The 15,401-nt window shown below is 31.8% G+C and overlaps 1 protein-coding gene across 4 annotated transcripts in view; it reads left to right on the top strand.

The window, feature by feature from the left end:
* The window catches only part of COL11A1 (collagen type XI alpha 1 chain), a 196,770-nt gene that overhangs the window by 21,998 nt on the left and 159,371 nt on the right, over positions 1 to 15,401 (top strand). For all 4 annotated transcript variants that reach the window (XM_077905647.1, XM_077905645.1, XM_077905646.1 and 1 more), the window contains exons 2-4: positions 99 to 266; positions 5,654 to 5,867; positions 8,985 to 9,147. In XM_077905647.1, coding sequence (XP_077761773.1) covers positions 99 to 266; positions 5,654 to 5,867; positions 8,985 to 9,147 — 545 coding nt within the window. The remainder of the gene's footprint in view (positions 1 to 98; positions 267 to 5,653; positions 5,868 to 8,984; positions 9,148 to 15,401) is intronic.

The following is a 15,401-nucleotide window of genomic DNA, read 5'->3' as shown; positions in this document are numbered from 1 at the left end:
TTGAGAAGTAGAACAAGAAACTATTTTCTCTGTTAAAAAATTCTTTTTATATTAGATTATTTGTTCAATTAAAAAAAATTTTTTTACTTATTTTTCAGCGGCTCCAGTTGATGTACTAAAAGCTCTAGATTTTCACAACTCTCCAGAGGGAATAACAAAAACAACGGGCTTTTGCACAAACAGAAAGAATTCAAAAGATTCGGACACTGCTTACAGAGTTTCAAAGCAAGCACAACTCAGTGCTCCCACAAAACAGTTATTTTCAGGTATGTTCACGTTATTATTACAACAATTACTACTTTGCAAATTATTATTGATTCTTTTTATCATGCTGTATAATGCACAATTATTGGGACAGATATAATTCTTTCATATATGGGACATTGAATACATTGTGGTCACTAAGGTGACTTGAAGAAAATAACTAATAATTGCCAATTTTAATTCAGCACAGTCACAGGAGATATGCTTGTTTGAAAATTTAATAATTTATTATTTTATTGAAAATGACAAAACTTGAAGACGATATTCTATCTAGCTTATTTTTGCATAAAATCATGTAGAATTTATTTATTGCTGGGAACATTGCAACTTTATCCTTAATGACTGCAATGTGGGTTTAGACATACTTAGTGTCTTTCTGAAATTAAGATAAATTTCTGTTGAAAGAAATACTTCAGAAGATAAGACAGATTATTCTGTATTTTTTTGGATCCTATTCTTATCTCAAATAGCGTAAAAGTTAGTCACATCTTGCAATTAAAAGGAGATCTGGGACTAGAGATTTGGTAAATCTTCACCTGGAAAGTTTTCATAATGGTATTGAAAACTACTTGGTGCATATTTTCTTTCTTTCCATGAAAGCATCGATTGACCTAATAGCACTAATTATCTCCAAATCATATAATGTAGAAAAAGGGAGCTAAGTGATGAAATGCCAATTTCTGAGCATTACATTATTAAAGCAAGTAACTCATTACAAGTTGGCTATTGGATACATGTCAATTATTTTTTTCTTGTAACTCTACTAAATTGAGTGTCCTCATCCTTACTTAACAGAAGAGGAAATAGAGTTTCACTGAAGTTCTTGGAGTTGCCCAGATTACAAGGGGTCAGTATTTAATCCAGGTCTAATCTGTTGCCAAAGCCAATATTCCTTATAATATCTGGTGTTTCTTTTTGGTGCTTTGGGATCCTCTCAGAAATAATTTATCATTTAAATTCTTCATATTATCCTGTCTACTGTTTCTACATGAAGGGATTTGAATTGCCTATTTTCACATAAAAGTATTTTCTCACCATAGAAAAATTAAAATCAAAGGACTAAGGAATTACAAAATGAGATAGTGTATTTTTCATGGATGGACATTTTAAAGTATTTTTGAAAACATATTTATGTCGATTAAATTGTTGTTTTCCCAAGTATTTCTTGTTTTGCCATAATTTGTGATGCACCAAAGTAACAAACTGCAAAAACAAAGAATATCCATGCACAATTTTTCTGACTTTGAAAATAAAAAGTTAAAACTTACTAAATTCATAAAATATTCTTAAAAAATCAAGTTTAAAAGTTGCAAATGAAAAATTATGTTGCTTTTCTATTTATCTGCCTTCTAATGCAGAAATGGGAAAAAGATGGCAATTTTCCAGAGAAAATAACAGGGGAAAAATATACTAATGGAAAAGCTTCAGAAATAAGAAGTTAGTTTTTAATTTTTTTATGCTTTGGCTCATCATCTCAGGGTCAGTTTTTCTGCCTTCCAAATTGGTAGTTTGATTAATTCAATCACTTCTGCTTTGTTATTCATGGAAAAAGAATACAATGTATGCCTCTGAGCTTTCCTTCCATGAGAGTTAACAAAATTCCCCTATGTCAATTTTTTTTCCACCTTCTCATAACATTCTGCCTTAGGCATATGATTCTAGTAATGAGTATTTCAGATTGCAGGAGACACTTTTTGATAGCGACCTCATTTTTCCCCCACACAAATGAATTTAAACAATCTTCTACAGCGTAGAGCTTCCTGTCGAATAATGCACAATGGCAGTTAATAAAAATGATCAATGGCATCTTCAAAGTTAAAAAAGAAATCCAAAGACTGAATATTATTGTTTTTCAAATAAGTAAAAAAATCTTTGAAAAATTACTTGGGAATGCTTTTTCTCTCATTATGGGAAGACATAATAGCAACTTCTTTTCTAATGAAAAAATTAAGCAGGGATAGTGGAAACTTCAGCACTGGGTAGGGGTGGAGGATTATCAGACAGTCACCGTAAAATTCTGTTTAATTAAAAAAAAATTCTGTTTAATTAAGGTATATGGGTCTTCTAAAGTCCTAATCCGAGACCTTTAATTTAACTGTCTGTAAACGTTATACATGTGACCTGAATAGAAGCTGTAATTTGCAAATCCTCTGTTCTCTTTAGAACACCTGCCATAGGACAGATACAATACAAGAAACTTGGTGTATTTGATCTTTATCCTCATATCCATCTGGGAAAAAGAATATTTAAACTCAAATTATGGAGTAGGGGTTAGAAATGTGAAGTATTTGCATAATATCACAGAACCAGTGAATGATGTGAGACAAAGAGACAGTCCCTGCCTCTTTTAGACTAAAATGAACTTTCCTTCTATGCAAAAGTGGCCTTCCCTCCTCATTTTCAAAATCTTGCTGAATACCAAGCTACATCAAAAAAGAATTTTAGTTAAAGGGAGACATATTCCACATGGAAATCTATTGACCACAACCTAAAAAAATTAAAATCAAATAATAGAGTTTTGTGCCTTTTCCACACAAAATCTATTCCTGCATGCAATATCTATTGATATTAAAAGGCCATTTTAAGAATCACTGTTGAACTTGATATATTTACTGTGAATTATGATTATTGCATATGTTTGATTTATGTATACATGCATATCAAAAGTAGTAATGGCATTTTTTTCTTTAATAACAATCATCCAACAGAGAAGATGCTTTATTTTTAGTTTGTATTTATATATTTCAAAACATATATCATTAAGTTTCACATTTTACTTTATCATGTATACTGATCACTGTTATTTTAGATAAAATTTCACATAGTAAGCGATTGCATTTTTGTTGAATATTATGGTGAATTCTCTCCGATATATTTAGTCAGTTGTTAATTAGAATTTGCTTTAATCTATTTAGTCTTATATGAATATATTCTTTCTTAAAATTCTTTTTTCCCTAAATATATCTATGTAGGCATGAATTCATAGTGTTTTTGCAAAAGTGAAAAAAATACTGGTTTCCCCTAACATAACATTTTAGCATTTTCTTTTTTCAATGTAGGAGACATTTGAATAATTTACAGTACATTTAAATACATTTAAGTATTTAAATAATTTAAATACATTTAAGTATTTAAATAATTTAAATAATTTAAAGTACATTTAGGGAAAGAATTTCTGTGATTCTCAACATTTTGAGCTACTTATTTGAAGAAAGTTTATTTTCTATGGAGTTTCTTCAATAGCAGGCTGAATTACCTACTTAGATTTTTATTTATAGTATAAGCAGATAAAACTTGCTTTATTAATTGATGGGATTCATTATCTTTCCATTTTATTTATATGATTATTTTCCTTGTGTTGATTTACATAAATATAAAATTAGATGTCTTAAGACGTTTAAATGAAACAAAACTATACACACACACATTTATTTATTTATTTATTTATTTATTTATTTATTTTTCCTGTGATAGCAAAGCTTTTATTTTATTTTATTTTATTTTATTTTATTTTTTTATTTTTGATAGCAAAGCTTTTATGACCTACTTGTGATATAACAAAATTGTTTGGTAAATTATTTTAAAAACTAAAATTAAGAATTTTAAATAAGCACTTTTTGGTTTGGAGATATTTATCTAGAATATAGATAGATATGGATAAAGATGTCGATATAGATATAGATGCAGATATAAGTAGATATTATAGAACCAAATAGTTAACATTAATGAACTACCTTCTCTATGACATACTCTTATGTAATTTCCTCATTTTAAATAATTTCATTTTCATAAATTATCACCTACTACTTTAAGTAGCTACTTAAATTATATAGATGTTTTGTATTTTATTTAGGCTGTCCCAATTGTTGTAGGCCATTTTAATATTTTAGCATTATTAATAGTGTTCTGGTGAGTTGACATATCTTTACACATAAGCATTGTTCCTTTTCCAATAAATTCTTAGAAGTGGGATTGCTTGTTTCCTATAATCTTTTTTTTTTTTTTTTAATTGTTATTTATTTATGGTAGTCACACAGAGGAAGAGAGAGAGAGGCAGAGACACAGGCAGAGGGAGAAGCAGGCTCCATGCACCAGGAGCCTGACGTGGGATTTGATCCCGGGTCTCCAGGATCACACCCTGGGCCAAAGGCAGGCGCCAAACCGCTGCGCCACCCAGGGATCCCCATAATCTTTTGAATTTGAATCCATGGCAGTCATAGTCTTGTATGTATACTACCATGTATAAAATTTAAAATGATAGAATTTTAAATGAATGGATTGAATATGGAAGCTCCTGGTCCAGATATCATTGATTACATGTGCATATTTACACCTGTTTTACATATGGACAACCTTTTAACTGAAATAATATCACCCTTCAAATAAAAATCTCTGCTTTACTTATGTTTCAGGATAGTAATATATATATGTAAAAGCATTTTTGAAGACCAAACTGCAAAATTTAATACACAGTGTTTTTATAAAAATATATGAGTAGTCATTGATTAACTGAGATATATTTGTGATCATCACTTAACTGACATATTTATTTAATAAATACTAAGCACTAATGTAGATCTGGCCCCACACTGGATATTTGGAGTATGATGGTAAGAGGGGAAGAAAAAGACAGTCTACCCTCTTGAATTTAGAATCAAATTAACCAGATATCTAACAGTTGTGATTTATAATGACAAGCTTTTTATTAGTGAAACTGCATTTCATGTGATAGGAAAAACTGATCAAAAGCTCTTTAGCTAGGGGATCCCTGGGGGGCTCAGCGGTTGAGCGCCTGCCTTCGGCCCAGGGTGTGACCCTAGAGTCCCAGGATCAAGTCCCACATCAGGCTCTCTGCATGGAGCCTGCTTCTCCCTCTGCCTGTGTCTCTGCCTCTTTCTTTCTGTTTCTCATGAATAAATAAAATCTTAAAAAAAAAAACAACCCAAAACTCTTTAGCTTTTGAAAGATGACTCGAAAAATACCTTCATGTATTGTGTCCTTATAGTGCCTTCTTTAAAAAGAGGGTATATGGCCATAGATCAGACAAGGCTGGAAATACAAATCTTACACCAAAAGTGGTGCTTTCATATTTAAAAGTTCTTATTGTGTATTTAATATTGTAGTGGCACCATGGTCATCTTGTTTCCTAACTTTGAATTCAATTTTACATAACCACTGTGCTTTAAGTGAGTGGCTTTAACATTTGAATATAGCTTGAACAATTATTGGAGAGAAAGCTTATTATCATCTCCTTCTCATTTGTTTTTTAACCTGTATTATAATTACTCTTTATTTATAGGACTTATTAAGGCCACCTAGAAAGTTTAAAAAAATAGGGCAATCCAGGAATAATTTGGGAATTTGGAATTTCTGATCTTTGTCTTCTCAGGAGGAGCTTTTCCAGAAGATTTTTCAATACTATTTACAATAAAACCCAAAAAAGGAATTCAGTCTTTCCTTTTATCTATATATAATGAGCACGGTATTCAGCAAATCGGTGTTGAGGTTGGAAGATCACCTGTTTTCCTGTTTGAAGACCACACTGGAAAACCTGCCCCAGAAGACTATCCCCTCTTCAGAACTGTTAACATCGCTGATGGAAAGTAAGTAATATAATAGTCCAATGCTGTAGCTGTATTGAAAGCAATGATTTCATTTAATCATTCAACAAATATTCATAAAGCATGATGCAGTTTTTCTAAAGACTGAAGACACAAAAATGAACCAAACATAAAATATCTAATTTTACATAGTTTCTTTGTCTGGGTAGACAAATGATGTACAATTTTAAAAATGAATAAAGAGCATATCAGGTGATGATAAGTGAGGGAGAGAGAAAGAAATAGAGTTGTGAAGAGTTTAGGGAATGGTGGTGGAAGGTACAATTTTAAGGAGCGAGGTTAGGGAAAATCTCACTAAGAAGGTGACTGGTGAAGGATTTGAGGTATGTGCCCTGCCGATAACTAGAAGTATACTATTTCAGGAGGAGGGGAAGCAATTACACGGCCTCTGATTCTAGCTATGGCTGATTTGGTCTAAGCAATGTCAACGATACCAGCATGTCAGGAGCAGAGTGCGATGATGAGGATGGAGAATCCATGGGAGGCCAAATGGTATAACACTTTGTAGATGGATATAAACATTTTGGGTTTTATCTTGAGTGAAATAGGAAGCCACTATAGACTTTTTGAACGGGGAATGACCTGATTTGATTTACCTATCATCAAGCATGTTAATATTGACAGTCATAAGAAGCTTTTTATAATAGTTGATATGTGCTATATACTGTTTGAAGTACTATGAGTCCACATAGTGGACTCATTTAATTTTTCACAACTCTTTGAAGCAAATAATGTCAATAAATCCATTTTACAGATAAAGGGACTGAGGCACAGAAAGTTTAAGTAACTTGCCTGAGGTCATATGTTTGCAAAGTGGCAAGGTAGGGTTTGAATTTAGATAGACTCCATAATAACCATCACACTCTTCTGAAAATCATGCTGAATTCTGAGTTCTGTATTGTGAATATTGTCTTTCACTTAGGGAGCAGTTAAATACAAATAAATGTTTATTAAATTTAGTTGGCATCTTATTGCTGAATCTGGGCTTCTAAAACTAGCCTTATCTGAAATATAACATTAAGTTAGAGGTATAAGAAAGAAATAGCCGTGCAAATGGAAAAAAAATAATCTACACTCAGTGTATCTTTGACAAGACCATGGAGAAAATGTTATCTCAGTGGCAGGAAAAACTGGGCTTTTGTAAGCAATTTACATACTGTCCTTAATAACTAATATGAAAAGTGATGATATGAAAATAAATCAGGGTAAGGAATTTAAGGATGTAGTGTTTTCGGTGAAACATCTCTTTGACATGGTTGCATTGAGCAAAGGCAAGTTGGAAATGAAGAAGTAGACCATGTTGGGATATGGAAGAGGAACTTTTGTGGCAGAGTGAAGAACATGTACAAAGAATGGTAAAGAGGCAACAGTGTGGCTGCACTGCAGGGAGTGAGAAAGAAAAACTTTGGTGTGAAGTCAGAGGGCCAGGGCACAGTCCCATGAGGCAGACTAGGGACTTCAGCTTTTACTAGGAATACGAGGTGGTTTTTCGCAAGGTGAAGATTGATGTGACTTGTATTTTAAAATGGTCATTCTGGTTGCATGAGAGTGAAAGTAGAGACCAGTTAGGAGTCCAGATGAGGGAGCTTGCAGATGGGATAAAGTTGAGAGACATTGGATTCTGTATATACGTTGAATATAAGGATTTTCTGATAATATGAATGTATACTGTACAAGAAAGAGAATAAATTAAGAATGACTCCAGAACTAAGGGGTGGCTTAGTATTTTGACTATAATGCATAATAGCATGGTTATGACATAGCATTATTATCAGGCTAAAATTAATCAATGGTAAGATCAAGTTTAGAGTCCTAATCAGCTTTTAACAATTAGAATCATTTTTATTTTCTGTTAATAAAAAGCACATATGTACAATAGTGGAGATGGTTTAAGTTAAGACACAGGCTTCTTGGCAGAAATATGTGTAAATTTTACTCTCACAGTATTAAGTGCCTCCAAAATAAATCTTTGCTCAATTCAAACTAAGCAGACACCTATGCTAGTTGACTGTGCTATGGAAAGACCAAAGATTAAGTGTATATGGAAATATACTTGGTCCTCATCAATACCCATGCCAAGTCACATGAAACAGACATTTTAGGAAAGCTCCTGCAATTTTTTGGGCATTTTATTTTATGGATGTAGTCCTAGACACTTCTGCAATATTAATCTAGCATTTTTCATTTGGAAAAAAAAATATAAACCAGAGTGGCTCACAAAATCCAAGTGAGCCTCACTCAGTGGTTTATGTTAGCACCAGATACTGTTAATAAAACCCACCATTTTATAGTAAGATTAGGGTATATACGTTTCCAAAAGGCTGGCCATGTCTACCCCCTCAGCCTGTCATCGCCACCCTGAATTAGCTGGAGCAGTAGCTTCAGAGTGAATTGAGACTCTCATTCCACACATGCATTGACTGTGCTTTCTTTCAGTGTTCCCACTTCCTGCCAACCCTGGGAAGAAGGAGAGATATTGTGTCTCAGTTTTGGATCCTGCCCACAGGAGTGATCTATAACTGTCTTGAAATTAAAGTGGAAAAAGAAAATGAAAGCACTTGAAATAAATGTGCATAAAGACAGAGAAGCACATTGTGTTTTACAATTAGAACGTTCAGTTCCAGATGGAGCAGTCATTCAATTAGTAGACATACCCTTTTACAGTTCATCTCAGGGGATCTCTAGAGAAAAAAAAAAAAATTAAGTGGAATTCCATTTGGAAGAAAGCATTTACGTACATAGAAACTATTACTTACCCCATATCCCACACCGATCTCTATCAAATACACTCATCATGACATGGTGAGATTAAGCTTTTGTTGCAATAGCACAAAGTGAAGCAAAGGATGGGCACTTTCTTATCAGCATAGACAGCCACCACTGGTGTGCAATTTAAACTGTTTGTGTCTTTTTAGTACCTACCGCCCTTCTGGGTAAGCAATACCTAGTCAACTGTTAACTGACTGATGAAAAAATGAGCTTACATTTTGTACAATTTCAGCTCACTTTCACGGTTTAAAATACAGTGTATTTTAACACGAATAATGATGTGGCAACAATATCTTTGAAGCTTACAAAAGAATTACTTGGCTTTTTTAGGTGGCATCGGGTAGCAATCAGCGTGGAGAAGAAAACTGTGACAATGATTGTGGATTGTAAGAAGAAAACCACAAAACCACTTGATAGAAGTGAGAGAGCAATCGTTGACACCAATGGAATCACTGTGTTTGGAACAAGAATTTTGGATGAAGAAGTTTTTGAGGTAAAAATTAATCAAATTTTATTTGAAGCTGAATATTGTTAAATCAGATGAACTGAGTTAATAACAGTAACAATCAATACATGCTATAAAGCAAAGTTGAAAATGAAAGGGTGACCTACTTTCTTCCCCTGTGGGTGTAGCGGTGATGTTTTCTATTGTTCAGTGAGAGAATGAGTAGACAATGATGGCTGTAACGACTGGGAAACATTACAGAGATTGGTTGATTTGAACACAGGCATGCTATTCTCCTGGGAAGGGCAAATGGCTTTACTCTTGGTACTTTGTATTATTTTCTTTGGAGAAAAGAACATTTTCTTCACTTCCTTTTCTGGGAGATTAATTTAGGGAAATGTGCGAGTCAGATATTCTTTCTCTGTTCTTTGTTAATGTTTCCAAGGTATAAAATAGAGATCATATTGCAAAAGCTGAACTTAACGTCTTTAAAATCACTTTTTTATTAATGTGAAGGTCATGGTAAGAAGTTTCCTTCCAATTATAATTCACCAATTATGATAACCACATTCTTTCTTTTAATCCTTCAATCATTGGATCTGGTAATTTGTCCTTTATTATTTAATTTTTAACAGAACAAACAGACCTGGGTCCTGATCCTATAAAGGGATGCACCCCTGAGATGTTATTCAGTACTGTGATCATTGGTTTCATACAATTTCTGAAGTAATTTGTTTTTCAAAGTATAATAAAGTAAAGCTCTATAATATATTACAGGTTAACAGACAGGGTTTACTTAGAAGATGTTCTGTATTTGGTTGATGTTTGAATATATACACACATATATACACAGTATTTTTCATAGAACCATGTACATTCAGTGCAGGAGAATATTGCATTCCTGCATTTATATACATAACTTATAACTATAATTAACATTTGTGAAACTTTCAGATTATTTGATTGATTGTTTGTTTCTGATTTTTGTCAGCATGTGTATACCTAAGCCTTTGACTCTAAACAAAATGTTTTTAACACATTATATCATACTAAATTAAATGATAAACTCATTCAGGCAACATACAGTAATATCTTCCAATATCTTGTATTGATTGCACAGAAATGATAATATTTATTAGATGAATATTATAAACAAATTAACTTAATAATTCTATTTTAAAATTAAACTATGAATGTCAGTTTATTTTAACAGACTAAATTTATTTTTGTAATACACATGGCTTTATTTTCTGGGAACATAAATGAGTAAAATAGAAGAACTATATCAGTGGATGGTTTCATTTCATACATTAGTCTGTTGCTATACACAGTTACAGAGCCTTTAGAACTTTAAGCAATGGAAATTAAGAGTAAACTTTGTTCATCATAAAAGGTAGGAATATATAATGAGGAAATATAAGAAGAGGCACCTGGCTGGTTAAGCATCTGACTGTTGATATTGCCTCAGCATCTGACTCTTGATATTGCCTCAGGTCATGATCTCAAGATCAAGAGATTTATTATTTTATTTTATTTTATTTTAATTTAATTTAATTTAATTTAATTTAATTATTTAATTTAATTTAATTTAATTTTATTATTATTTTATTTTTTAAGATCAAGGGATTGAACCCCATGTCTGGCTCAGAGTGGAGTCTTCTTGAGATATCCCTCTGCCCCTACCCCCTCTCCCCATGCTCACATGCATGAGCACATTCTCTCCCTTTCTCTCTTTCAAATAAATAAATAAATAAATAAAATAATTCTTTAAAAAAAAAGGATATTCAGGGACACCTGGATGGTTCAGTGGTTGAGTGTTTGCCTTGGGCTCAGGTTGTGATCATGGGGTCCTGGGATCGAGTCCACATCAGTCTCCCAACAGGGAGCCTGCTTCTCCCTCTGCCTATGTCTCTGCCTTTCTCTCTGTGTCTCCCATAAATAAATAAAAATCTTAAAAAATAAAAAAAGGAAATACAGAAGAGAAAAAAATTTAAATTAAATAATGTGTATTAAAAATACAAATTAATTATTAATGTTCTCAACATTTACTGCCCTGAAATGTATTTTTATAGGTACTTGTTGATTAGATGTCTTGTTCAAACAGCCCTTCCCTTGCCACTGCCTGCCCATCCCCCATGCACAGACTGTACCTCACTTTATTTCACATATATTACATTCATTCTCACCAGGGTCCAGTTTAGAGTTTTGAATTACAGTTTTAGACTATCACAATATGTTATTTTTTTCAAGATAAATATTTAACTCTAATGTTACATATTTTAAAATATGTAATAATAGCTTCTGTATTTCACAGGTTGATTATACTATCGACTCCTAGAAATATATAAAATTATTTCCTTAAAACATTTCCATATGTTTTCACTACTGCTGACCAAAACACCTCTGACCAAGAGGGCTTCTAGTAAATTACCAAAGACAGAAGTACTAGAATCAAAGTGTAATATACAATTCTTTGATTAATTCTTAATTTTCTAATCCATAAACCACATCCTAAATGCTGGAGTAACTCCAGTTGTTTATTTGGAAAAACTGTTAAACTATTAAGAAAAATAATTTTTAAAAGACTCAATGAATTATTTAGTGAGTGTGACAGTAAGCAGCAAAAATAAATTTATTGTGCCACTTTGCATCTTGGAGTTTCATGAAACCTTATGGAGCTTTAAAAAGAACATTTATTCAATAGGAAGTGTAATTAGTCTTGAAAAAGTAAATAAATGCAGACACTTCACTATAAGGTTTATCTTTATCCCTATATCCAAATAGTCACTATACATAATACTCAAGTCTTATTTCCTAAATTATATTATTATATAGGTATATAAACTTCAAAAACAATATAGTCTTTCCCACTTGAAAAAAGAATATGAAGAAAATAAATAATTCAAAGACATTTTAAAATCACAATAAAACTTTCTGATACCTTTTGTGAAATTAATTCAACTTATCTGAATATGATGTTAATATACCTTTCTGTAAAAATTTACTCAAATATTTTTCTTTTCATTTTGTTTCACGTTATGGTATCTGTCTAGACTTTTGAATCTCTGCAAGTGAATGTGTAGAAATTAAACTAAAACTGATAAGAGATAGGAATGGTACCATATATGCATTATTTTAATGTTTGATAAACAGTTGTGATGGTAAAGATGACAAAAAATCAGTGATTCATTATTTTGAAAACTAGAAATATCACTTCTTTGGAAATAGTGTCATTCCAATTTAGATGCAAATTTGTTTAGTATATAATTTCATCTGTATATTACCCTACATTTATGGAATGGTACTGTAATGGCAAAAATTCTAAACATGGCCATATTTGAAATACAGCCTGAGGACTTCTAAGAATTCAACAGTAAAGAGATAAAAGCAAAACTGAATTTTTTTTTAAGTATGACAAGTTAGTTTATATAAAAATGCCAAAATGAATATATGGAGTCATAATTCAGATTATATAATTTCAGCATAGTGGAGTGAATATAAAAATTCATTATTGAATCAGAAAAATTTAATTTTGAATCCCAGAATAGCTTAATTACATTTCTCTATGTAATTACTTTATAGAAATTTTTTTACTTGTTTATTTTTACTTTGTGTAAGTTTTAATTTCTCATTCTTCAAATAGGGATAGTAATGTTATCTCCCTAGTAAGTATATGTATTTTAAAAGTGAGCTCATTTATGTAAAGTGCTTAAAATACTGGTATAATATTGTGTTAATTTAATTATGTATTACTGTGTAGTTTTCTTATAATTACTTGCATTCTTTTTTATCATCTTACAACTATGACATGTCAAATATTCTTATACATTTTTGATATGGGAGAGCAATAGTGATCCATGTATCAAAGGTTTTATGTGGCATTTTGTCTTGTAAATGAAGTAGTTGATTCCTGCGCTACTGCTTGTCTACAAGGTATCTTGTAGGGATTAGATAAATTTTCCCTTCCTAAACAGGTAGCACCTGGGTACAGAACTTAGCAGGGGAAAACCGGGTCGGGGTAGATGAATACTTTCAAGCAGGCACAATATATCCAACCAACACTAATGCACAACCTTGGTTTTTTTTTTTTTTTTTTCTAGCTTGATAATACACTTCAAAGATGGGAGGAAAAGCTAAATTAGAAAAATATCTACATTGCCTGTATTCATTATCAATAAAATTAATTTTGTAGTCTTTTAAACAGGAAATTTCTTTAGTACATATCAAGTTGTAGCCATTATAACCCAAGTTTTCAAAATATTGCTATTTTGATCTTTTTTAATGATGAAAGCATTTTTTAAACAATTTTCTATCTTTGGGCAGATTCGTTATTTTGTTTGAAGCAATGAGAAGAATATAATGACAATTTAAGTGGAAACGCTCTTTGATGAAATTTTTTAATTTTTCAAACTTCTCAGCATAATTTTGGGATTCAGGTTTCTTGGGAGAAATCAATGAATAATAGTTTATAAAAGTTACACAATTTCAGTAGTTTTACAAGGCCAGAAAACTTACCTTCAAGTAATAATAGCCATCTCAAATGTTCCAGTAAGAATTTGATTACTACTTTGTGAGGCCTATGTATCTTTTTACTATGTATATTTTCCAAAGTGTATGCTTTTTAAAAAATTGTTAGTGGATATGGTTTTCTTCTAGAACAATATAACAGGATGGGGGTAGCTTTCCCATTTATCTACTTTTCCCAGTCTAGATGCATTTACCTAGTAACACTTGAGATTTTTAAAATCTATCTATTGAGATATAATTGAAGCAAATAAACTGCTAATATTAGAAGTGTAACTTTTTGATCAATTGTGATGTTTACACATCTGAAACCATCATCATCAAGAAAATAATCATGAGCTTTGCACAGTGGCAGTATTGTAGCCAATAAGGTGGCACAACTATTGCTAATTGAAAAAAATAATCATGGCCATCACACCCATAAGTTTCCTCATGGACTTCTATAATCTATCTCTTCTTCCCTAACCCTAGGAAATTACTCACTTGCTTTTAAATCACTATAGCTTATTTTTTCTAAAAATTTAATAAACCGAGTGATACTGAGTCTATTCTCTTTAGCTTGGCTTTTTTCACTCACCATGTTTTTGAGACTTATCTGTGTTTCATGTATATCATTATTTTGCTTTTTAAAAAATTGCTGAGCAGTATCCTACTGTATGAATAAAGCAGAGTTTGTTCATCCATTCATTCTATTAGTGGGCATTTGGATCCTTTCCAGATTTTGGCTCCTGCATTTAGCTGCTATGAGCGTTCATGTATAAGTTATTTTTGTTGTTGTTGTTGTTTTTAAGTGTTTTGTGGGCATCTTTTTAATTTGTTTGTCTTGATTGAATACCAAAAAATGGAATGCTTTGGTTATTTGGTAGTACATATTTAAGTTTAAAAAAGAACAAAGAAACTATTGAACTGTGTTCCAAAGTGACATTAATCATTTTACACTCCCTCCAGCAGTAAATGAAAGTTGCAGTTGCTCTGTGTCCTTGCCAACCCGTATTATAGTCTTCTAAATTTTAGCCATTTTCAGTGGTTGTGTAGTAGTGTTTCATTGTGGGGTTAGTTTACATTTCCCTCATAACTGGTGATGTTGAGCATTTTTTTCAGGTGCTCACTGGCTGTTTCTACATCTTCTTCCACGAGGTATCTTTTGTCCACTTAAAAAATTGGGTGCTCTATTTTAATTATGGAGTTTTAAGAGTCTTAAAAATAAATCCTTCATACCTTGTCTGATGGAGTTTTGCAAATAATTTTCCAGCATGTGGCTTGCCTTTTTATTTCATTAACAGTGCCTTTTACAGAATAGATGCTTTTCATTTTGATAAAGTTATAATTTGTCAATTTTTTTGTTTATACTTTTTGTGTTCTAAGAGACCTTTACCTACACCAAAAGTACAAAAATTTTCTTCTGTTATCAGATATATTGTAGTTTTAGGTTTTACACATAGATCATGCCATATTTTGAGTCAATATATGTGTATGGTAGCAGGTAAAAGTTAATGTTGATTGTTTTTAGACAAAGATATCCAGTTCATCCTTTATAAAGAAGACTTCCATTTCATGCATGGGATTGCTGTAGTTTCTATGTCAGAAATCAGGGCTACATTTGAGTAGACCTATTACTGAACTAGTACCCTATTCCATTGATTTGCCTATCTTTTCATCAATACCAAACTATCTTGATTATTGTAGTTTAGTAGAAAGTTTTGATATCATGTGGGGTAACTGCTCTACTTTTCATTCTTTGCAAACATTGCTTTAGCTCTTTTAGGTTATTGGCATTC

This window comes from Canis aureus, chromosome 8 (assembly GCF_053574225.1).
Source record: "Canis aureus isolate CA01 chromosome 8, VMU_Caureus_v.1.0, whole genome shotgun sequence".
Lineage (NCBI taxonomy): Eukaryota > Metazoa > Chordata > Mammalia > Carnivora > Canidae > Canis > Canis aureus.
The sequence above is the reverse complement of the archived record's forward strand: the minus strand, read 5'-3'. Positions and strand labels throughout refer to the sequence as shown.